This window comes from Amblyraja radiata, chromosome 33 (genome assembly GCF_010909765.2).
Source record: "Amblyraja radiata isolate CabotCenter1 chromosome 33, sAmbRad1.1.pri, whole genome shotgun sequence".
Lineage (NCBI taxonomy): Eukaryota > Metazoa > Chordata > Chondrichthyes > Rajiformes > Rajidae > Amblyraja > Amblyraja radiata.
In genome coordinates this window covers 4,749,419-4,773,726 of record NC_045988.1, presented here as the reverse complement: position 1 = coordinate 4,773,726, position 24,308 = coordinate 4,749,419, and the positions used below count along the sequence as shown (strand labels likewise).

Genomic DNA, 24,308 nt, shown 5'->3' with positions numbered 1-24,308 from the left:
TGAAGGGGAACGAGTTGTGTAAGGTATAATATAAAGACACATGTTTAATTACTATAAAACGACAGTGCACGTAAATGTAGGTTGATGCACACGCATTCTTTTCCTTTAAGAAGTTATAAGAGGATGGTCATTTAAAATAGGTGTGTGGGAATTTCTTCTCGCAGAGGATAGTGAATCTCTGAAATGTTCTACTCCAGTGAAATGTGGTGGTAAGATTATTGAAAGTATTTAAAGAGGAGATAGATGTTTTTGTAAAAGATGGGGGAATTGTGGTCTATGGGTAACTGGCAGTGAAGGAGTTGCGATCTGGGGCCAATCACCATGATTGGATTGAAGAGTTCGACAGACTTGAGGGGCCTATTGCATATCCTGCTCCTTTGTTCTTTGATCTCAATTTTCCTTGTAGAGATGAACATATTTCCTCCAGTGACTATTTCTTTGCATAATTTCATTTAAAAAGGAAATTCAGTATACAAAACAAAGTTGTTTTATATGCAGGTTTGAATGCATTTTACATGACTAGAATACAACAGTTTATATTCAGTTTGCAGCATTTGATATTGTGTGTTCAGGTAAATCTACTTTATTGCAGTTAGTTGATTATCAATGGTGCACACTACAGGATAACAAAGTGCAAGGTCTACTGAGAATGTAGAAGCTGGGTAGCAACTGAAAAATGGTTTACTTGGACACCTACAGCTCTTTTGGCAAAATCAATACATTGATCAGCTTGCTATTAACTCCGTGGCTGTCAAGAGAAAGAGCCTGTATTGTTGTGTAGTTGAAGTTTATGTAATGTGACCAATTCTAGTAAAATTCCCCCCACATTGAAAACTCTGGACATAATTGATGTAATATTTATTTTTGATGTTCAGTTGAAATGAACCACTCATGGAATATTATTTCATATCTAGGGTGTTTAACATATTTGCAGAGAATTTAAATATATTTATCCAGAATTTCCATTGCTGGAAGGAAAAATGAAATACCTCTGTAATAATTAATTAGATTTCATGCTCCTGGAATATTATATTTCATGCTCCTTGAGAATATTACATTTCCAAAAAAAACTAATTATTTTTAACTGGTTCCCTGATTTTTATTTTATGCCTTAAAAATCCGACTACTCACTCCCTGTGTTTCCAAACCCTGGTATTTTTTTACATTTCCAATTTTCAGGAATTTCTAATAAAATAATCCTTTGGTATTACATATGATGTCTTTAATTTTTATTTGATAACGTGACTTTTAAATTGTGCATTTTTCATATTTTTAGGTTCGTATTTCTTTACAATAACCGAAAGCCATTCAGCCTATCAAGTCTATTTCAGCTCACAGGGTAATCCTATTCCGCACTTCCGTCCCAGTAACTTTGATTGTCTCAAACATCTATACTGTCTCAAATACTGACCATTTCCTGACACTTGATTCCCCCCTGCCATTCACCTGGAACTGGGGTGAATTACAATAGCTAATCGACCTACCTCCAACACTTGTTTGGGATGTGGGAGTTTCCAGGGGAAATCCACTTGGTCAAATGGAGAACGTGCAAACTCCACACAAATGGCACAGGAGGTCAGGATTGAAGCTGGTCACTGGAGCTCTGATGTAGTTCTTCATTCATTTGGCAAAACAGTGAGTTCAGTTAGTGAAGAGGAGAATGAAATTCAAAATTAAACTCCTTTATTCTTAAAATTAGTTTGTAGTTGAAGCAATATTGTGCAGAGATCATTGAAATTTAACCCACTCAATGCACTTCAGAAGCACAACATCTACTGTTAATTTTTCATGCCACTTTTCATTTCACTGCACATCTCGTATGTGTATGTGACGAATAAACTTGACTTGACTTAATTAACAATATTGTGAATAAACTGCTGTTCAATCATTTTTTTGGCGCTTAATAGAATAGCCATGACGTTGCTGGAGTAAATTAGGGAGAAAACATAGTAGTACCTAACACAGGTAGTAAGAGGTGCCTTTGCATATGAAGGTATATTATTATTGGAAATAAATATTATTATTATTGTTCTCCTAATTTAGTTGCTCTTTGTTATAGAAACCAAAGGTTAATGCATTTGACTGAAGTATTGACTGAAAATACCTGATTTTGCCCAATAACAATAATAACACACTGAACTGAATCAAAGTTGAAAATCAACAATTTTCATATCTTGCTTTTAATTTCATTGATGTTTTGACCCTGTGATATTGTTTTGTTCCTTTTTTTAAATTTAAAGTGAAATTTTAAAGAGAATCCCTTGTAATATTAGTGCTATGAGCTGTCCTGTGTTGCCATGGTTTGTTGGAAGAAAAGTGCACATTTTCATAATTTCAGGATGCCTATTGAAACATATTCTGCAACAAAGTAGTGTAACGGTTATGTGTTGAGCTTATACCGTTTATGTTGCAAATTGCAATCATATAATTTGTACAGGAAAGGAGGAAGCAGGAGAGGGTAAACAGAGAAAATGAAAGATTAAGAAAATAATTTGAAGAATCATACTTAATAGATGGATGAGAATGGATTAAATAAGGGGGAGTAGAATTTTGACAAGTTTTACTTTCTTATTTGATTTCTATAAAGTACACAGAGGCTTGATTATCACCTCTCTCCCTCAGTTCACCATTTTCAGTCACCACTACTCCATCTTTCCCTATTTCTAATGATGGACATCTTTGTTGATGTATTACTGCCAGTTAATACTTAAATACAACATTATGAAATGCTTTAAGTATTCAAACCACATACTGCTGTGTGTGTTAAATTATAATGACAGACCTAGTAATTACTGACATGGAAAATAAAATATGTCTGATTAATTTTCCTTTCACTAAAATGAATAAAGAGACCAATTTAAGTTGAAATATGAGTTTTGAATTATCGTTTAAGGTTGCTTAATTAATAGAATGGACATAAAGTAAGAATACAGTGCTGCATTGTGGCCACCCTTTGGATTTGTCATATACCTGTACCCTGAAACCATCTTTTGTTTCATGAGAACTGTGCATGATTTCAGTGCCTGAAACTATATTTGAGTGTACCAGAGCATGAATCTGCAACTGTTTAACATTACTTAATAAGATACAGCTTACAAGTGACTGTTAAGCATATAAGCATATCATAAAAGAAGAGACCTCAGATTAAGTAAATATCACAGAATAGTTACAGCACATAAAGCTATTTTGTTTATCAGGACCGCGTCAATTCTATGCAAGAAAAATCCAGCTAGTCTTAGTGCTGTGCCGTCTCCCCATAACTCAGCAACTTTTGAGTAGTTTTCCATTTCTCTTTCAAAAGCCGGTATTGAATCTGCCTCAACTATCCCTCCTGGTGTACATTTCAGATTCTATCCACTTGTTGCATTATGTTCTTCATGTCGCTTTTGCCAAACACCTCCATTTATTGTCCTCGACTCTTCTGATGATGTTTCAATAAGAACTACGCATCTTCTCCACTTCAAACTGAAAATCAGGGGGAAAATGAAATACGAGTTGAATTCCAGGCTTTTCATTATCACAGAATAAATCACTGCCTCAATGGTCCTTTGAAATTAGGTTTATTTTGGATTGGTGGTAGAACAATACGTGTACTGTAATTATTGAGCTCAATGTAGTTGAAATGTCACCAAGTGCTTAACACTTTTGTAATCCACTGCTGTTGATATTGTCTTTTTTGGAGTTTTCTGTGTGGGACTCTTTCAGATGATCTCAGGTTTGATTCCTGATGATAAAATTCTGGTTTATACCAAAGATAGACACAAAATGCTGGAGTAACTTGGCGTGTCAGGCAGCATCTCTGGAGAAAATTGATAGGAGACGTTTCGGGTTCGAACCCTTCTGCAGACTCGAAGACACCTATCCATTTCCTCCAAGGGGTGCTGCCTGGCCCGCCAAGTTACTGCAGCATTTTGTGTTTATCTTTGATTTTTGGTGATTTTTATTGTGGCATTAACAATATTTTTGAAAACATGTTTATATGTCAGAGCAATTTCTATCATAGTCTTTTCCCAATCGTGTGTCATTCTTTGGTGATAGATAATCAAGTGTTGCAATAGAAAGCTGAGTACAAATATCTGCATAGGCCCTTCAATTTCATCATGCAAATTCTAGAATATTATTATGAATTTGAATACATCAATATAGTGCATTACATAATTGTGCAGTTATGGCCTTACATTAAGGAATGTAAATTTTTGCAATTGACATTTTTCCTGCTTGTCTGATCTTTCTCATCAGTTCCTTACAGTAGTCTGTTGATACTGTCGGTGTGTGGGTGAGCATAGTCCAAACAAAAGCTGACAGATGGTTACCCATTTTCAACAAAGGCCCTCTGAACAGTTTATTGCAGCCAATATGATGTAGCTGAGGAAAATCTAGTATCCTTTAAACGTCAGCATAATACCAAACCAAAGAATTCACATGGAGATGGCTTGCTTTGTTCAAAAGAGCACAGAACGGAGGGACTTCTCACCTGCTGTTTTAGCTGCTGGGTTCCCCACTAATTACTTCATCTTTCACTGTCCTTTTAATAACCATTGACCAACAACAACATTCTCTATTTTCAGCTACACAATCCAAATCTCTTGCATATGCATACCACTTAATTATATTGAAGAAAAAGGATACAGATTCAAAACAAAGGCCTGGAAATTCTCTCATATAGTGCCAGTATTTTAGAACAAAAAATATTTTTAGAAAGTGAATGTGAGCTTTGTGCACTCTGGAGGTTAGGTTCACATCATTTATCCAAACAATACCAATGCACCAAAGCTGCTGGGCTTGCACATTGACGTCAAACAGTGCACATTTTGGAATAATTTGCAAGAAATCGTGCTGGGCAGATGAGGCTTGCAGTCCGTGACTTCACTCATATCGCAGGTGTTGAATAAGATTTGACATTTGCTTTTGACTTTTATTTGAATGGCCAAACATTATATGACCAGCTGTTGGGAGCCCATCTCCTCTAGGTAGGGTTTATCTTGTATTTTCTCAATTATTTTTTCCATCTCTTCCTGTGTTGCCAATGTTTTTGGCCCTAACCCATCTGATCAGCTTCTCAACTGCTTTGACACTATCTTCCCATCAATCTTCTGATATCTCTCTGATCAACTCTTCCAGGATATAATATTTTTTCCATTCCCTAAATTTGACCATTTCTACAATAGGACCATTGTGTTATGACCTTCTCAATTAGTTCCCTACCTTCTAAGATGTTCTCTGTCTCTACCTCTACTATGCAGTGATTCTATTATTCCTCTCCACACAATCCCCTGCCCACCCCTTTCTGCTGACTTTCGTTTTCCCGGCCTCAATGAATTCCCTTGAAGATCTCTACCAATGTAATACGATGGCCATTTGCAGAGGAGCAGTCTTTGTGCCCATTTTCTCAAAACAATGCCTTTTTAGCTATGCACATTGTCTTAGGGATCCTAATGATAAAATACCTGGGGAGTAATAACTGAGAATATTGACTAAAACAGTAATATGTTCTATTCCAGACATGTTACTGCTTTTCCTCAACATTGTATTTGATTGCTATGTGTAAATCTACTACTTGGTAAATATCCTTGATATTGTCCTTTCACCAGTGTAAGGTTGGAAAATGATAGCACAAGAAACAGCACTGCCTGCATATCCCTGTAGAGTTGCTCATCACTTAGAAATGTATTGCTGTTTCTTCACCGTTACTGGGTCTAAGTCTGTAACTTTCTACCCAACAACACAGTGAATGCTTTTACCAGCAGGACTTAAACAGTTCAAGTGGACTCACCTCTACATTATCAAGTGCAGTTAACACTGGGCTACAAGCAAGAATAATATCCCATAAAATGAATGAAAAATCTTTATTGCAAAATACCAGGAAGCTGCATAAACATGTCTCTTTTTGTGACACTATTATCTAAAGATAACATAATCTGTAACGACACTACTTAACACTAAACTAAATTCATTTATATTTTAGACTTTGGATTCAGTAACATCTTTACACCTGGACAGTTGCTGAAAACATGGTGTGGGAGTCCACCGTACGCAGCTCCTGAGCTGTTTGAAGGAAAAGAATATGATGGCCCAAAAGTGGATATTTGGGTAAGTTTTAAGGACTATTTTATATTTTTAGATATTCTTATTTCAGGTATTCTTGATATATTTTCGTTTGCTCTTTGATATGACTGCTTTGTCCAAACTGACATAACATCTATAAAATATCCATGAAACCTGTTTGATTTATTGTTAACTCCTTGATGAATTTATGTATCATTTTAGTGTGTATTAAGTAATTGAAAGATGATTTTGTTTTACTAAGTAATCAAAGAACACATGTGTTTCCACTAGTGTTGACAAACGGAGGCGTTTAATATCAATTTTGAAGTTAATTTCCGTGTTCTCATACGTCTTATTCAGAAACTTTTCTCACCCTCTCACTCTGTCCCTTGTACTGCACTTTTCACAGTCAGCTTTGCATTAGATAAAATAACTTCTATATTTCATGCACAAAAATAAGAATATCAACCTATATAAGAAACATATTTTCTGAGTGTAGGATAAATGTTTTGTCTGATCGGAGAGAATTGTGACAAATCATCAGTTTATACTTGAAACAATAATCTCAACACTGAGTAATGTATTGTTATGCTTTCAATTCCCTGAAAGATGTATAAGCATGTAACTAATCACACCTTATTGTCAATGGAGATATTCGTCTAGCTAGAGTTGAAAGTGGCAGACAGATTGAAGTGCTGCTGAGGAGTTTGCGATTTTATTTTTTGCGTGTTTGCACCAGATATTAGCAGCAGTAGAGAAAGAAAGAACAGAATAAATAGTTAAATACCTAGTATGATTTATGGTAATTTGAGTTACCTCATTTTTTTCTATCAGAGCTTGGGTGTGGTGTTATACGTGCTAGTATGTGGGGCATTACCATTTGATGGCAACACACTCCAGAACTTGCGGGCCAGGGTACTAAGTGGAAAATTTCGAATTCCATTCTTCATGTCCACAGGTAAGAGCATTGTTTTACATTAATCAATGAGTACAAAGGGGCTTTGAAATATTGATGGAATTCTGCAATGTAACTGGTGAGGAGTAAACCTAATCATGAGAATATTATTCAAGAATTATTGATTCTGAGGTTTAATTAATGCAACAAGTTGAAAAGGCATCATTTGTGATGCAGGGTATTTAGGTTTTGATGTAAACTTTTATTCTGTATGGAGACAATAAGGAAGCAGATGCCAGTATATTTTTGAATGTGGCTTTAAACTAAATCCCATTGTAGTTTTTGTACACACAAAGAATAACTGTAGATTTATATGATATTTGCCTTTTACAATTTAAAGATGTGGACTATTACTATTCCAGCACTTTCCTCACTTTTAATGGGAATGTTGACTATTAGCTAAATTGGCACTTGCGTATGCAATTGAGAATTTTGAAAGTTGCTTTGATTTCTGAGTAATTTTCATTGTTTTTAATATTTCTCTAAGAATCCTAACGTGAAGGGAATTATTTTGATGCGGACAAATCTCTGAAAATGTAATCAAATGTTATGATGCTACTTGAAAAGCAGGCATCATTGTTTAAATGGCTACCTTAACTGTAATTTTTAGGGTAGGAAATCTAATCATGAAATGTAGCACATCTTGCTAGCCTAGGCATTTGCCCAGAATGACCACATGAAGACTACTTCTTACCACATCAAGATGTGGAGGCTGATTTTATTGGCCTGAAGCATCCTGGATTCCAGCTACTTGGTTTGAACCCCAGCTGGGCCTCCGGCTGTGAACAAAGGAAGCCCTGTCCCCCAAGAATCAACCTTAAAAGCATTGACAGTAGGGGTATTGATTAGTACGGGTATCAGGGATATGGGGAGAAGACAGGAAAATGGGGTTAAGAGGGAAAGATAGATTAGCCATGATTGCATGACGGAGTAAACTTGATGGGCCAAATGGCCTAATTCTGCTCCTAACACATGATCTTATGAAGTGGCAAAGCCTCATCTCCAAATATTCTAAATGAGACTGTTTAAATGTTACTAACTTTCAGTGACATTTAAACTACTAAAATTGAAGTAAACAATTTATTATAAATTAGAAAAGAAAGGATTACACCAACAATTAAGCTTAACATTATTGTTTCAAAATTAAGGGATATAACCCATCCCTATGTCTTCTAGTCAACAATATCCCAATCCAATTGAAATCAATTGGGTCGCTCTGTTAACTGGTCCGGAAGTTGAAAGACAATTTCTGTCTTCAAAACGTCACCCATCCTTTTTCGCCAGGGATGCTGCCAGACCCGCTGAGTTACTTCAGCACTTCATGTCTATCCCCAGCACAAATGTTGGGGAATCTCAGAAAGATGGCAGTTTGCCATCGGATCAGTGGCAGTGCAAGCCCACAGCTTTAGCATTCTGAATCTAAAGATGTCAGAACTTCTGTCTTTGACAATGCATGTGCCGTGGAGTCAACCCTACAACATTTAAGTGGCTACATGCCTGCATTTGGAACTTTAGGCATTCGCCAAAGTCCTGATACATTATATTTGTTAATTATTTTGAGATGTCGGAAGGATTTATTCCGTCTTGAATACCAATTTGGTTTGCACAGCACATTTTCAATGCCAACAGTTGTGTTCAGTATTCTATTTCAGAGTTTTCGATGCAGCCGAAAATGACATGTATAACATGCTGAATGTTGAATTCATTGTAAATTGTGGATGCGTATTTTTTTTTAAATCACAACATTGGTCTCACAAAAATTTACTTGGATTCTCATTCTTAAGTATTCTGCCTTTGAGGAATGTGAAAACACAAAAAGTCTAATCTCAGCATTTCTTAGGTAAGTAAGTAAGTTAGTTAGGGCAGGACTACTTGAGTGTATCTTTGAATAGTATGTTGCTTTCATTTTTGCTGGGGATGCATTGCTGCAGACACAGAAAAATCTGTATTACATGTTAGCAGGTAAAGCAGCTGGGGAAGAGTCTGGGCTTGATAGAGATGAAAGTTTAGCATCGCGCAAATCTGGAAGTGGTTTAGCATCCTAGAAAGTTAGAACCATAGATTTTCTGGAAACTTTAGTGAGTCTAACGTAAAGAACATATTTAATATTTTTTCATGGAGTTGTACAGCATGGAAAGAGAACCGTCTGCCCAACTTGTTCATGTCGACCAAGTTGTCTTTCTGAGCGACTCCCATTGGCCTGCATTTAGCCAGTATTCCTCTAAACCTTTCCTACCATCTACCTGTGAAAATATGTTTTAGTCTTTGTAATTGTACCAACCTCTACCAATGCTTCTGGCAGCCCTTTTTATGTACCTACCACCCTCTGTGTGGATATTGTTCCCCTCAGATCCCCTTTAAAAAATTTCCCTCTCATCTTAAAACTCTGCCCTCTAATTTTAGATGTCCCTACCCTAAGAAAAAGTCTGTGACGATTCATCTATTCTGTGCTCTTATCTTATCTCATGGTTTTATAGATCTCTATAAGGTCACCCCTCAATCATCTTTACTCTAATAAAAACAATTGCAGCCTATGCAGTCTATCCTTATAACACAAGTCATCAGCACCAGCAACATCCTTGTTAATCTTTTCTGCATCTACTTTAGCTAATTACATCCTTCCTATTGTATGGCGACTGCCCTTGAACTCCTTCCACCATTTTTGTATCAAATTATCTTCCTGGCTAAAGCCAACAATATGGATGGGAAGGCAGCCAGCTGTGCAGAGGTGATTCTTATGTGGAGAGGGGAGGGTAATTCTGGGCGGTTAAAAGGTGGGGATAGAGGAACGGAACGGGAGTTTGCGGAGGGCAGGGTTGTACATGAGATATCAATGGAAGGATATTAGATATGTCTTTGGGATTGGACAGTAGAGGAATTACAGTGTCACATTGGATATTTGGGTGGCAGACGAGTGGGGGAGTCAGGATTTGGATATCAAATTGATATTTAAGTGGGTTGAAGGTCCTGGCTTTCTTGACCAAATTGTCTGCAGGCTTTCATTGTCTGTCCGCACTTAAGGATTTAACCACCAAAAGATTGTTGAAGCTGTGGAGCGACCATCCACAGTAGTCAATGCTTGCAGAGAAGGAGTCGTGTTATAGCATCATATTAGCATACCACAATTTTGTGTTCAAAGCTGGGATGTGAATATTGTTACCAGCAATATTTTATATTGATTTATTTTGTGCTTTAGTGAATGTTATGCATGATTGTAAATTGTAAAATTTCTCTAAATTTAATTCATAGTGCTGCAAAGTTAATGGTAAAATTGCAGTTCGTTCCACAGATGGCATATTATCTAAATCACAAAAATCTGGAGTAATTCAGCAGGACAGCAGCATCTCTGGAGAGAAGGAATGGGCGATGTTTCAGGTCCGATACGTTTCCCATTCCTTCTCTCCAGAGATGCTGCCTGTCCCGCTGAGTTACTCCAGCTTTTTGTGTCTATCTTCGGTTTAGACCAGCATCTGCAGTTCCTTCGTACACATATTATCTAAATCAGTAGCTTTATGCTGCATTTACTGGACAAATGAGATAACGCTTTCTTTCAAAATGGTAGTTTCTTCATTAACCGTGCAGTTTGAAAATTAATCGGCTATTTTTAACGAGAAATAATTTATGCAATGAAAATGTGTAAAATTTATAACTCAGGATCTCATTTGACCCTTTGCTTGTGTAGCAGTCGACAAACATTTTCATCGTCTAATTGCAGCATGAATATTCAGTTTGCTGCCCTGCAGGTTATAGTGAAGTATCTATTTGCATGTGTTGAGGGTTTCTCCCTCAGTGCTTCAATCCCTAGCTGCTTCTTGGTGAAAATATCTTCTTCATCATCCTTCTAATCCTCCTGTTCACAGTTTAAAATCTTTGTCTCAGGATTTCAGCCTCTCCCTACATGGAAATCGCTATGTTCTCTGTCTCTATATTGTTATACATGAGAATTAAGTCTCCCTCAATACCCTGTGTTCCAAAATATCAAACCCACCAAATATATATATTTGAATACAGATCTGTACCCAATACTAGTAACATAGCCTGACTTGCATTGTACATTTTTTTAGTAGAGCTTCTCTGGTTTTATGTTCTATGCCATGGCTAATAAAGGAAAGCATTCCGATGGTGTTTGCTAATTTTAAGAAACTGTGGGTATGAACTCAATTTCCTTTGTTCCTTCACATCATTAAGCTACAACAAAGCTAGGAAATGCACAATAAATCCTCCCAACGTGTATTTCCTACCTTTGTTGCACCACTCCTAATGCATTACCTCACACCTCTCTAGATTAACCTCCTTTTGCCACTTCTCTGTCCAGCTGATCAAACTCAATCTTCCTGCAGATTAAATTCAAAACAAGATTTTCTTCATCCCTCTAGTATGTTTATCGTGTCCTTCGCGTTCAAATCTAAATTATCGATACATAGCACAAAAAGCAAAGGACTGATTACTGAGCCCAATGGAAGAACTGCATTCCACTTACAATCACCTGTTTTAAACTGTAAATAAGTACTTGTACTGAATACTCAACAGTCTATAGAGGATTACTCTAACATTCAGTAAATTAGTCAAAATAATAGACCATTATTATTAACCTCCCAAGGCAATGTTTCCATTCTTTGAGATTAACATCCTTATAATGTCATATTCTCAATAGTCCAGCAGTCAGTAATGTTTGTTTGAAAGCAATAGCGTACTCAAGTCACGGGCTATATTTGACATCGATTAATACTGACATTAATACAACAACTGGAGACTTAGTTGCTTTAATGTTGGGTAATTTTTAATTATAGTTATAAGCAATCTCTGAGTTTTTTCACCCAGAGAGTTGTGAATCTGTGGAATTCACTGCCACAGAAGGCAGTGGAGGCCAATTCACCAGGTGTTTTCAAGAGAGAGTTAGATTTAGCTCTTAGGGCTAAAGGAATCAAGAGATATGGGGAAAATACAGGAACGGGGTACTGATTTTAGATGATCAGCCATGATCATATTGAATGGCGGTGCTGGCTCAAAGGGCCAAAGGGCCTACTCCTGCATCCATTTTTCGATGTTTTTCTATGTTTCCAACTTGCCTTTCTAGTCTGAGAATCTTGTATCTGATTTCGTTAAATTTGACATCTATCTAATCTGTTGTATCCCTTTAAAATTACAGAAACATTCTTATTTGTATTTGTTTTTCTCTTGAATAACTTGTAAATGATGAATTAACAATGATTGTATATGACAAATTAAATGTTAGTAAAGGAAAAAAATATATCAATATTTAGATGCCCTTGTCACAATCGCTGTGACATCTTGTGTGTTTTTATGCCATTATAACAGTCAGAAGTTTCATTGCTAAAAGTGCCATGTAGTATTTTCAATAATAAGCATTATTGTGTAGTAAGGAACTGTAGATGCTGGTTTTAAACCAAAGATAGGCACAAAAAGCTGGAGTAATTCAGCGGGTCAGCAGCATCTCTGGAGAAAAGGAATAGGTGACGTTTCAGGTCGAGACCCTTCTTCAGAGTGAGAGTTAGGAAAAAGGGAAGTGAGAGAGAGATTATAGACGGTGATATAGAGAGATATAGAACAACTACCGTGCCCTCCATAATGTTTGGGACAAAGATCCATCATTTATTTATTTGCCTCTGTACCTCACAATTTGAGATAGTAATAGAAATAAATCACATGTGATTAAAGTGCACATTGTCAGATTTTAATAAAGGCCATTTTTATACATTTTGGTTTCACCATATAGAAATTACAGCAGTGTTTATACATAGTCCCCCCCCATTTCAGGGCACCATAATGTTTGGGACACAGCAATGCCATGTAAATGAAAGTAGTCATGTTTACTATTTTGTTGCATATCCTTTGCATGCAATGATTGCTTGAAGTCTGCGATTCATGGACATCACTAGTTGCTGGGTGATGCTCTGCCAGGCCTGTATTGCAGCCATCTTTAGCTTATGCTTGTTTTGGGGGCTAGTGCCCTTCAATTTTCTCTTCAGCATATAAAAGGCATGGTGAATTGGGTTCAGATCAGGTGATTGACTTGGCCACTCAAGTATTGACCATTTTTTAGCTTTGAAAAGCTCATTTGTTGCTTTAGCAGTACGTTTGGGATCATTGTCTTGCTGTAGAATGAACCGCCGGCCAATGAGTTTTGAGGCATTTGTTTGAACCTGCGCAGATAGGATGTGTCTATACACTTCTGAATTCATTATGTTACTACCATCAGCAGTTGTATCATCAATGAAGATAAGTGAGCCAGTACCTTCAGCAGCCATACATGCCCAGGCCATAACACCCCCATCACCGTGTTTCACAGATGAGGTGGTATGCTTTGGATCTAGGGCAGTTCCTTCTCTCCTCTATACTTTGTTCTTGCCATCACTCTGATATGTTAATCTTCATCTCATCTGTCCACAAGACCTTTTTTCCTGAACTGTGGTTGCTCTTTTAAGTACTTCTTGGAAAAACTGTAACCTGGCCATCCTATTTTTGCAGCTAACCAGTGGTTTGCATGCAGTGTAGCCTCCGAATTTCTGTTCATGAAGTCTTCTGCAGACAGTGGTCATTGACAAATCCACACCAGACTCCTGAAGAGTGTTTCTGATCTGTCGGACAGGTGTTTGGGGATTTGTATTTATTATGGAGAGAATTCTGTCATCAGCTGTGGAGGTCTTCCTTGGTCTGCCAGTCCCTTTGTGATTAGTAAGAGTACCAGTGCTCTCTTTCTTAATGATGTTCCAAACAGTTGATTTTGGTAAGCTTAAGGTTTGGCTGATCTCTCTAACAGTTTAATTCTTGTTTCTCTGTCTCATAATGGCTTCTTTGACTTTCATTGGCACAACTTTGGTCCTCATGTTGATGAACAGCAATATAAGTTTCCAAATATGATGGAAAGACTGGAGGAAAGACTAGGTGCTGAGAGCTCTGTTATACCTGAATTAAGGAGGCAATTAAATGCACCTGAGCAATTACAAACACCTGTGAAGCGATGTGTCCCAAACATTATGGTGCCTTGAACTGGGGAGACTATATATAAACACAGCTGTAATTTCTACATGGTGAAAACAAAATGTATAAAAATGGCTTTTAATAAAATCTGACAATGTGCACTTTAACCACATGTGATTTTTTTTCTATCACAAATCTCAAATTGTTGGGTACGGAGGCAAATAAATAAATGATGGGTCTTTGTCCCAAACATTATGGAGGGCATTGTGAATGAAAGAAATGCAAAAAAAGTTATGATGATCAAGGAAACGGTCTATTGTTGTCTGTGGGCTAGTTATACAGACAATGAAACTCACCAGATTCACCACAGTGATGCCAGCAATGTGGGTGTCCTAGGAGGAGAGATTGAACACGTTTGGCTTGTATCTTCATTCATTGAAGTTTACAAAAATGAGAAGTAAATAAATTATGCTGAGAGGGATTGACAGGACAAATACTGAGAGGCTGTTTCCTCCCCCTGGAAGGTTTGGAAATAGGATTCAGAAGCTCAGGATAATTGTTTGGCCATTTGGGAACAAGATAAGGATAAGTTTCTCTCAAAGGGGATTTAAAATTATTGGATCCCTGGAGTTTCAATATCATACAATACACATATTGTAGATATGTATCACAGATGTAAAATCAGTGCTGTGATCAATAGGCTTTTGGATAAGAGGGAATTCAAGGTCAGAAAACATGGATTTGAGATATAGGGATCAGCTATGTCAGCACTGTCATTGAATATCCGTGCCAGCTTAAGGATGTGTGTGAACATGTTGCCAAATCTATTTCTTATGTTCTTGTGCTCTTTTGATGAAAATATTTAATGAATATACTGTAGTTGATTGCTTTGAATCTGTACTATTTAAGTTGTGTTAAAAACTCATACTTGCAAACATTTTAATCAGTTTACCTCTACCTTTCTCTATGCTATTAGAAACCTATTGATTTCTTTAAACACTCTCGTACTCAGTGTTAATTTGAATTAATCAAAGCTTTTAGTGGCACTTCAACGCTTTGACATTCTTTCTAATATCCAAACATAAAATTCTATTGCAAGATGAAGCACTAGCTCTGCAATTTATACTCATGCATATTACATCTAGTTATATTCTTTTTTTAGAGTATTACGTATTTTCTTTTCACTTACATCCCTAATCTCTCAGCTTTCTTATTCAAGTTTTATTTGCTCATCTATGTTATCAATTTGCTTGGCCTCCTAGATGTATTAAACTTGTCTACTTAAAACTTTACTGCGTATTTGAGTTTTTATCTTCCGGATGGGTAATGGACTTGTACCTTAAACAGTTACTTAAAGTTCTTGTACTTTATGTTTTTATATCATCTGTGAAGTTTGGAGAAATTGTTTGCAGCGTAAGATCAGGCCTTTTAGATCATTGTCTGCATTATGAAGAAACAGAATGACATTTCAATGCCTAAAAGTAGACCTGCAAATATATTCTGGTGACAAACTCTGTGGTGTTAAAACAAAGCTTGCGGTCACATACTTCGAAGACCTGGAAAGAGGCCAGGATCAAGTTCCACCGCTTGAAAAAACACTAAGGTATGAAAATAATATTCTAGTAACACAAAAATTATAGATTAAAAAATTACTATTTATATACATGGAGGAAAAAGCTGAGTTTACGTTTTAATATGTCACCAGTCAGCTTTGCTAATAAAAAAAGATATAGGTAAAGTGTAGTATAGAAAGAAAATCATGCTCCAAATCACCATGTAGCGATTAACACTGCCGAAAGATAAAATTACCAAATAGGAGAGCATACTTTAATCAAAAATGCAGAACTAATTTCAGCAAATGTATGTTCAAAGATCTTGAGAATCAGTGAATTACAGTTATTTAAAAGCCAATTGTTATACTTTTAACAGTATTTTCATTGTAAACACTGAGAATTCATTCCCTTAATTATTTATGTAATGCTGCAATCTCAAATTTAGAAATGTTTATTTATATTCATAATATCCCAATTTTCCTCTTTGCAGGAGAAGATAATCATCGAAGGAGCACGAGCCACTGGGATACAAATTGTCACCCCTTGCACCTTTATGAAACGGCAGCATGAACATTTGGTGACATAGATTTGGTGACATAACACCGAGAGCTATGGTGACAATGACATGAATTGGAATTTGATGGTCAGCAGATTTACAGTGAAGGTTCGATGTGCTGATATCTGCTTGCGGCTTGCTTCTGAATGCAGATCTTAAGTGGCCTTTTTTCCACTGGATGATGTTATCACACATGGGCTGTCTTCATCACTTAACTGCCGACATGCACATGGTATTACAACTTAGTTGGAGAAGAATTATGGTTATCCAGGAGAGAGAATTTAAGATATCTGCAATATGCCACTCGCCTATGTTTGCACATTAACGTCCACCATAATGCTGAGGACAAGGAGCATGAGCAGTAGCTGCCAATTATGGTATTCATTGCTTTGAAGAAGGCCTGTGAAAGGAATAGTATACTTCAGCCCCAAAATAATCAAGCATACATCTAATTCTGCTTCTGAATCAAGCACACAGCAGATTCTGCTTCTAACTTTCTGAACTCTATGCACCTTCATCAGGACTTGTGCACCCCAGTTGGCTAAGCAGCTGTCCATCATTGCTGTTGGATTCGTTATAGGAACACTGGCACATGAGTCAATAATTAGCAACTTGTAAACAAAGAATGAATACACATATAATGTCACATGCACTCATGAAAATTTAACTTTTGTAGTTCCTAATCTGTTACTGTACAATAAAATGAATTGTTTTTGAAAGGTAACACAGATTAAATGTGTACGCATGCAAGTATGCATGTATGTGTGTATGTGCATAGTATTTTTGTCCTAGAACAGTGTGACTGTCCCCAGTTGTTCATTGAAACTGCTCATCCTTCTAAGTACCATTTACAAGAGGTACTCATCATATTGTGAGCTGTGTTCAGACTCAATTCAAAGAGTTAAGAGAGCATTATGGTAACTTGCTATACCACCTAAACCTAAATATTAAAAATATTTCTACCAAATATAAAAAACCACATTTTATATGCTTTCATGGTTATTTCTGTTGCTGTGAGAGCAAATGCAAGCTGCATAACTGATTATTTCTGATGCAGATTTTTCATATATTTACTTCAATTAGAGTCCAGAGGGGAATAAATAGAGTGAGGTATTATGTTAGAAATACATAATACAGTCAGATCTAAAAGAACGTAGTTTGTTAGAAATTATTTGTTGTTTACTGATCCTGTTTGACACCAGGGATTCTGCTAAGTGCCAATAAGCCATTCATTACTTGATGCCCATGTGATATATATAGTAAGGTAAAATATATGTTGTTGTAGTTGTTACATACTGTGAGGTATAGTTAGGCCGGCACAGTGACGCAGCGGTGGTGTTGCTGTCTTACAGAGCCTGAGCCCCGGATTTCATTCTGACTATGGTTGCTCTCTGTATGGAGTTTGTGCGTTCTCCATGTGGGCGTGTGGGTTTTCTCCGGGTCTTCCAGTTCCCTCACATTCCAAAGACGTGCAGGTTTGTAGGTTAATAGACCTCTGTAAATTGTCCCTAATGTATAGGACTAGAACCAGTATACAATGATTGTTGATCGGCTCGGACTTGGTGGGCTGAAGGGCCTGTTTCCATGCTAATCTATCTCTAAACTAAACTAAACTAAAAAAAAAATTTAAATGTTGCATAATCTGATTCTCATTTTCCATCATGTTGTATATATTGTATCTCTGAGCCATTTTAATGGATGGACAATGTATATTTTGTGGTAAGAATGAATATACCAATGCTAATGAAAATTGACAGTTTGCAACTGAATTTCTCTCTCCCCACCTTAGCACATGACATTTACAAAGAAACTGAAGCTTTGCTGTATTCAAAATGTTTTGACCTTCTCATTGCAGTGTCCATGTGATTGAGAAGCTCATACTCAACGTTCAGTGCACACTGGTCACAACTCATATTGTTACAAGACAATAATTTACTGCCCAACTTTGGAAAAGGCATGATTAGTATGTTTGCTGATGACACTAAAGTGGATAGTATCATAGATAGTGAAGATGGTTATCCAAAATTACAGCAGGATCGTGAACATTTGTGCAAGTGGACTGAGGAATGATTAATGGAGTTTAACACAGATGTGGAGAGGTGTTGCATTTTGGAAAGTCAATCTAGGACCTTCACATTGAATGGCAGGCCCCTGCAGAGTGTTGTAGAGCAGGATCTAGGAGTCCAGGTACATAGTTCCTTGAAAGTGGCTGACTGGTAGATTGGCTGATCAAGAAGGCTTTTGGTATATTGGCCTTCATCAGTCAGGGTATTGAGTATAGAAGTAAGGATGTTATATTATAGTTGTACAAAACATTGCTGAGGCTGCATTTGGAGTATTATGTTGAGTTTTGGTTACCCTGACATAGGAAGGATGTTATTAAGCTGGAAATAGTGCGGAGATTTATGAGAATGTTGCCTGGACTTGAGGGCCTGAGCTATAGGGAGTGGTTGGGGATCTAGGACGTTATTCCTTGGAGTGCAGGACGATGAGGGGTGGTTTTATAGAGGTGTATAAAATTATGAGAGGAATAGATAGGGTAAATGCACGGTCTTTTACCCAGAACAGGTGGAATCAGGAATTAGGGGACATTGGTTTGAGGTGAGAGAGGGAAGATTTAATAGGAACCTGAGGGGCAAAATTTTCATACAGTGGGTGGTGGGTTTATGGAACAAGCTACCAGAGAAAGAAGTTGAGGCAGGTACAATGACAACAGGAAAGGTTTAGATGGATGTGGGCCAAACCCGGGCAGGTGGGACTAGAGTAGATTGGGCATCATGGTCGGTATGGGCGAGTTAGGCCAAAAGTCCAACAGCCATTGAACTTAAGCAATAGCATGCAAATTAAATTCTCAGAATTGCTTAGAATATTTGGGCAAGAAAATTATTTAAACAATTATTTACACAATTTCAAAAACTGGAATTTTCTGTTGAAAATCTTGTTAGTCTGAATTAATGTAATTTTGAGCATATTTCAGGTACCTGACTGTGAAAATTATCTGCCCATTTTTCTGGAAGGTTTTTGCTGTTTTTTCTTTACATTTATTCTGAGGTAAAAATTCCCCAAGTGACATCAAGCGTAGTGCAATGCTCACTGGTCTGAAAACGGAACTTATTTACTCGCAGAACAATCGTATTTTGTGAATCCTAATTCCCTGAAACCTGTGTTTTAAAGGACAACACTCAAACTGCATTCTTCATCGTCATAAAGATCCCCGATTCCTTGTGACCTCAAATACAACCACAATAGGATTAACAAACTCATCAAGAAGGCTGGCTCAGTCCTGGGGGTGGAGTTGGATTCATGGGAGGTGGTCTTGGATGGGAGGATGCTCCTCAAACTGCGGAGCATCTTGGACAATACAGCTCACCCACTCCATGACACACTGGTCAACCTGAGGAGTACTCGCACTTTAATTTCATGTATTCTGTTTTTTTCCTAACTGTTGGCATATCAATTAATTTCCCTCCTGGGATAAATAAAGTTCTATTACATCGTATATATCTGAACTGCCTTATCCAAAAGGTGAGGATCATGATTGCACTTAGCCACCTAGCTGTAGAATTGTACAAACCATTGCTAGACTATTCACGTCCTGCAGTTTGTTCCTCACTGCTGAACTGAGGAGGGGGTATCACCCTGACCGCACTTTAGGAGAGGAAACCTATTTGCTTTCCCTATTGCTCATATGAGCAGGTAGATTGAGCAAATGTGTTCAGTCCCCCTAAAGCCCCCGTCCCACTTTCACGACCTAATTCACGACCTTTTTTGCCCGTGGACATTTTTCATCATGCTAGAAAAAAAGCCCTGACCTACTTGATGCCACGAGTACCTACGACCTCCTATGACCTACCTACGACCTCCTACGACCACGTGACGACCATGCTGCGAGTATGAGTCAAGGGCAAACTCGGCAGAGGTCGTGAATTAGGTTGTGAAAGTGGGACGGGGCTTAACAAAGAACTGCACCTGGAGGGTTTTAATGGACCATTGCAAAAAGAAAAGCATATCTCTTGTACACTATCCTTTACTGGTCTCTCCAATCCCTATGACCATAAAGAACTGGCTGCAACGGTCATACCTACTGTATTATGCTGAGGATTGCCAGAACTTGTAGAACATCCCTTCAGAAGGCAACACTAAAATTGATAATGCCAGTTTTAGGGCATTGTTACACAGAAAAACCTGACATGTAATTGTGTAAATTTTGCAGTTGTAAGTTTTGATTTTATGTGATTTTTAGTGATTTGGGTGGCCCACGGTGCTGTTTTAATAGCAATAAAATAGTGTGGAATTATCAATAGATTATAGAATATGCATCTTTTTCCAGAATAATCCTGTATCATATTGTCCCATGCAGCAGCAGGCTCTTTATAATCTTCAACATCCTTCCTTAAAATCCTTGCAAAACATTCCTGTATCCACCATACAAAATGTCATTGTATTTATTTTTAATTATTCATTTATTCCAATGTAAGACGCAGTGCAATTTTGATCATTTTAAATGTAATCTACAAAATAACTGAAGCTAACTATGTGGGTTTGTTTGCTGATTACACTTGTTTCCTTTCAGAATGTGAACACTTGATCCGACATATGCTTGTGTTAGAACCAAGTAAACGCCTATCTGTGGAACAGATCTGCAAACATAAATGGATGAAAATAGGTGATCCTGATCCAGAATTTGACCGGGTGAGGATAATTCAATGCCTACTTACTATGATCTAGAAATATGCCTTTTGCCCATTAGTTCCTTGCTAGCTCCAAGTAGAGCAATCCACCAATCCTATTTTACCTCTCTTATTTTCCTGTAACTTGTTCTTTCACTTGCCCCACGACTCCCTTTTTGATTCTATTTCAGACTGAAGAAGGGTGCCAACCTGAAATATTGTCTATCCATTCATTCTACAGATGCTGTGGCACCCACTGAGTTACTCTAGCACTTTGTGTTTTACTCAAGATCGCAGCATCATTAGTTTCTTGTGTGTCCCTTTTTGATTATTTTGCCACTTACCACACATCAGTGGAAATTTAGTCAATTAACGTACCTGCATAAGTTTGACTATGTGGGAGGCAACCAGAGCACCACAATGGAAACTCGTACAACCACAGAGAGAATGTGTAAAACATCCCTGGATCTCCTCTCTCCTACCCCAAAATGTTCACTTTAAAAAAAACAAAAAACACTGCCGTTGAAATAATGTTCAGATTGTTGCTTGACTGTACTGTCAGTGTTATTGTATGGTAAGAGATTTTATAGCAAGAAAGTTTGACAGTTAATTTGATTTATTTGGCTGAAAGTCTAAAATAATCAGTGGCTCAGTCAAGATATAATTAATTCTTTACATTTGAAGATGAAATTGCAATAGTGGACTACCTTACTTTAGCTCATTTCCATTTTCTAAAAAGAACTTTGCCCATTTCATTAAAAGAAAGTTCTAAGTCATGTGATACAATCAATTGATGTGGCTTAGATCCACATATTTCATCAATGGATTCTGCTCTGCTGCTCGAGCCTCGGTTATTTTTTCCTCCAAGTAGCTTCAGGTTATATCTGCAAGCCTTGCTAATTTAATTGATTAAATATTACCATCTCCACAGCTGGCCTCAGAATCCCTAACCTTAGGGAAAAAAACTCCTGTTCTTATAATCTTGTAAAGGTTAGGTGAGGAAAGCAATAGATATAGCTGCAATGATATATGGGTGAATAATTTGCGAGCAGATATATTTCATTAAATCAATTACTGTCAAGGTTGTGAAACGTGGAGTTCAATCTGAGCTACTTGCCTGGGAGGTAAATGAAAAAGCTTTTCCACTGCTGGTGAATATGACAGTTATGATATATATGCACTTTAATACAGATTAAAGGTTATAATGATGAGGATTTGGATTTTCATATCTAAAACATCACGGCTAAGTAATGAGTGCCAAAGTTGTGAGCAAAATAATTAGATACAAGTAAAATCTTTATTGTGTCAGTTTCACTCAATGCTTGTACTTAGCCTATGAGAATGTTATTGATTCAAATCCAAGAACCGGAACAATAGGCTGACATTTCAGTGCAGTACATAAGTTGTTAGATATGCTGCCATCAAATAATAATTTAAACCAAGGTCATGTTGGCCATTAAGGTCAATGACCGAAGAGTACGAGGAAGAGTACGAGAGGTCTCTCAGTGTCCCGCCCAACATTCATCTTGCATCCAATCTCACCAAAATCTTATCAAATAGAAAAATGTTTGCATGTGTAATTTTTGCAGCTTCAGGAGATTCAGATGTGCTTCATAGCCAACCAAGTACTTGAAATGAAATCGCTGTTAAATGGCAACCATTTTACATATTGTAAAGTACACCAGACAAACAAATGACAGGTTTTTAGTGGTGATCGTAGGTGATTTTTTTGATCTGAAAACAGCGAGAAATCCCTTGCCTTAAAAGGAGCATCAAATCTCTTGTTCTCCTGGTGTGAAAGATAACAATGCTGATATGGAGCACTTCGTTGAACTATAACTTAAAACGTTAGGCTTTTAACTTAAAGGACTATAACTTAAAACATAGGCTTTTAATTCAGAAATAAGAATGCTTCCATAGACCATGCTATATACTTATTTGCTATGAACATTTGCTCATATCATCACATGAATTGACTTCAAAGTAATTAATTGACTGTTATGTGCCTTGGGAAGTTCTGAGGAGATATAAAATGCTATAAAAACCTCTAATTAAACTTGCAGTGAATTTGAGCGATTCTGCTGTTTTACATCAGTATGATTCAAATTTAAATTTTCTAAACAAATAACGAGTGTTAAGCAACTCTTATTTTTATGCATGCTATACATCGATAAAACTTCCAGTTAATGCAGTTAAAATGCAAATTGCTGTAAAGTTAATTGAAGACAAAGTTATATGCTTAATTATGTTAACGGTGTTCTTAGTTAATAACAGAATCTAAGCAAGTCAAAGTGGAAATCAAGACGGAGCCTCTGAATGAACAAGTACTCATGTACATGACGGAATTGGGTTTGGAAAGAGAACGCACACTACAGGTATTGTAGCAATCTTTTATTTTGTGTTCGTGTACTGCCCAAACTGTGTAGAGTTATTCACTTTTTAACATTTGAACTCTTACATTTAATTATTTTTGATACATGTTTTTAGTACCTTAATCTATGTCAGCATTGATTTTTTACTGTTGTTGTATTGTCAACAACAACTAGTTTGCCAGTATAAGGTTACCATTGGTAACATAATCAGAACACTTGGCTTGTTGAATGCTGTATGCATTAACAAATTGATCTCGCTCTGAATAAGAGTAAATTGATATATTTCCAATCAGTTTCCATACAGGTCAGTTTCACATGGGTTTTAATTTTACTTTCAGTCATTGAAGACAGATGCCTATGATCACTTCAGTGCAATTTACAGTCTGCTGTGCGACAAACTAAAGCGGCACAAGACGTTGCGCATATCTGCACCTCCAAGTGTTCCTCGCTCTATGCCTTTCCAGTCACCTGCTAACGTCCAGGTAAAATACCCGTGAATTTCATAGATCCTTGTCTAATATTGCATAATTATCTTTGGAAAAATTAACCTGAAGAAATGTATAAGCAGGAACTGCAGATGCTGGTTTAAACCGAGATCTTCTGAAGAAAGATCTTCTTTTGAAGAAGGATCTTGACCGAAACGGCACCCATTCCTTCTCTCCAGAAATGCTGCCTGTCCTGCCGAGTTACTCCAGCTTTTTGTGTCTATTTTCAAATTAACCTGAAGCTTCATTCAGAATAGGTAGCAAAGATTCACATAGAATTGGTCCAGGGATGGCTGGTTTGCTCTCTGGAATATATCAAACTCTGCAACAGCGATATAACAGTTCTATTTTCATAACCCTTCGTGGCAGGAAGTATCAAAGATTCATAACCTTCCAAGGAAAAATATATACCATCATATATGGGAACATTATTTTTAAACAGTGACACCTAGTTTGAGATTGTCCCAAAAGATTCTCTCTAGATCCACCTTGCCAACACCCCTGTGCTTCTTACTTGACATAGAACCATAGAACAGTACAGCACAAGAAGAGGCCCTCAGTCCACAATGACGCTGCTGAACATGATGTGAAGACCATCATGTACCTACCTGCACCTAACCCATAACCCATATCCCTCCATTCCCGGCATATCCATATGCCTATCCAAAAGTTGTGTAAATGTCACTAGCATATCTGCACCTAGACCAGCAAAGGAGAGCGGCTTTCCTGA

General features: G+C 37.2%; 1 protein-coding gene across 4 annotated transcripts in view; it reads left to right on the top strand.

Annotated features, from left to right (window-relative positions):
- Positions 1–24,308, top strand: part of LOC116991230 (serine/threonine-protein kinase SIK3-like) — a 191,219-nt gene that overhangs the window by 130,639 nt on the left and 36,272 nt on the right. For 3 of the 4 annotated variants that reach the window (XM_033049675.1, XM_033049677.1, XM_033049676.1), the window contains exons 5-9: positions 5,966–6,090; positions 6,880–7,003; positions 20,625–20,743; positions 22,986–23,096; positions 23,432–23,575. In XM_033049675.1, coding sequence (XP_032905566.1) covers positions 5,966–6,090; positions 6,880–7,003; positions 20,625–20,743; positions 22,986–23,096; positions 23,432–23,575 — 623 coding nt within the window. Of the gene's footprint in view, positions 1–5,965; positions 6,091–6,879; positions 7,004–16,069; positions 16,969–20,624; positions 20,744–22,985; positions 23,097–23,431; positions 23,576–24,308 lie in introns of those variants that run through there. The other variant, XM_033049678.1, reaches the window with a different exon arrangement.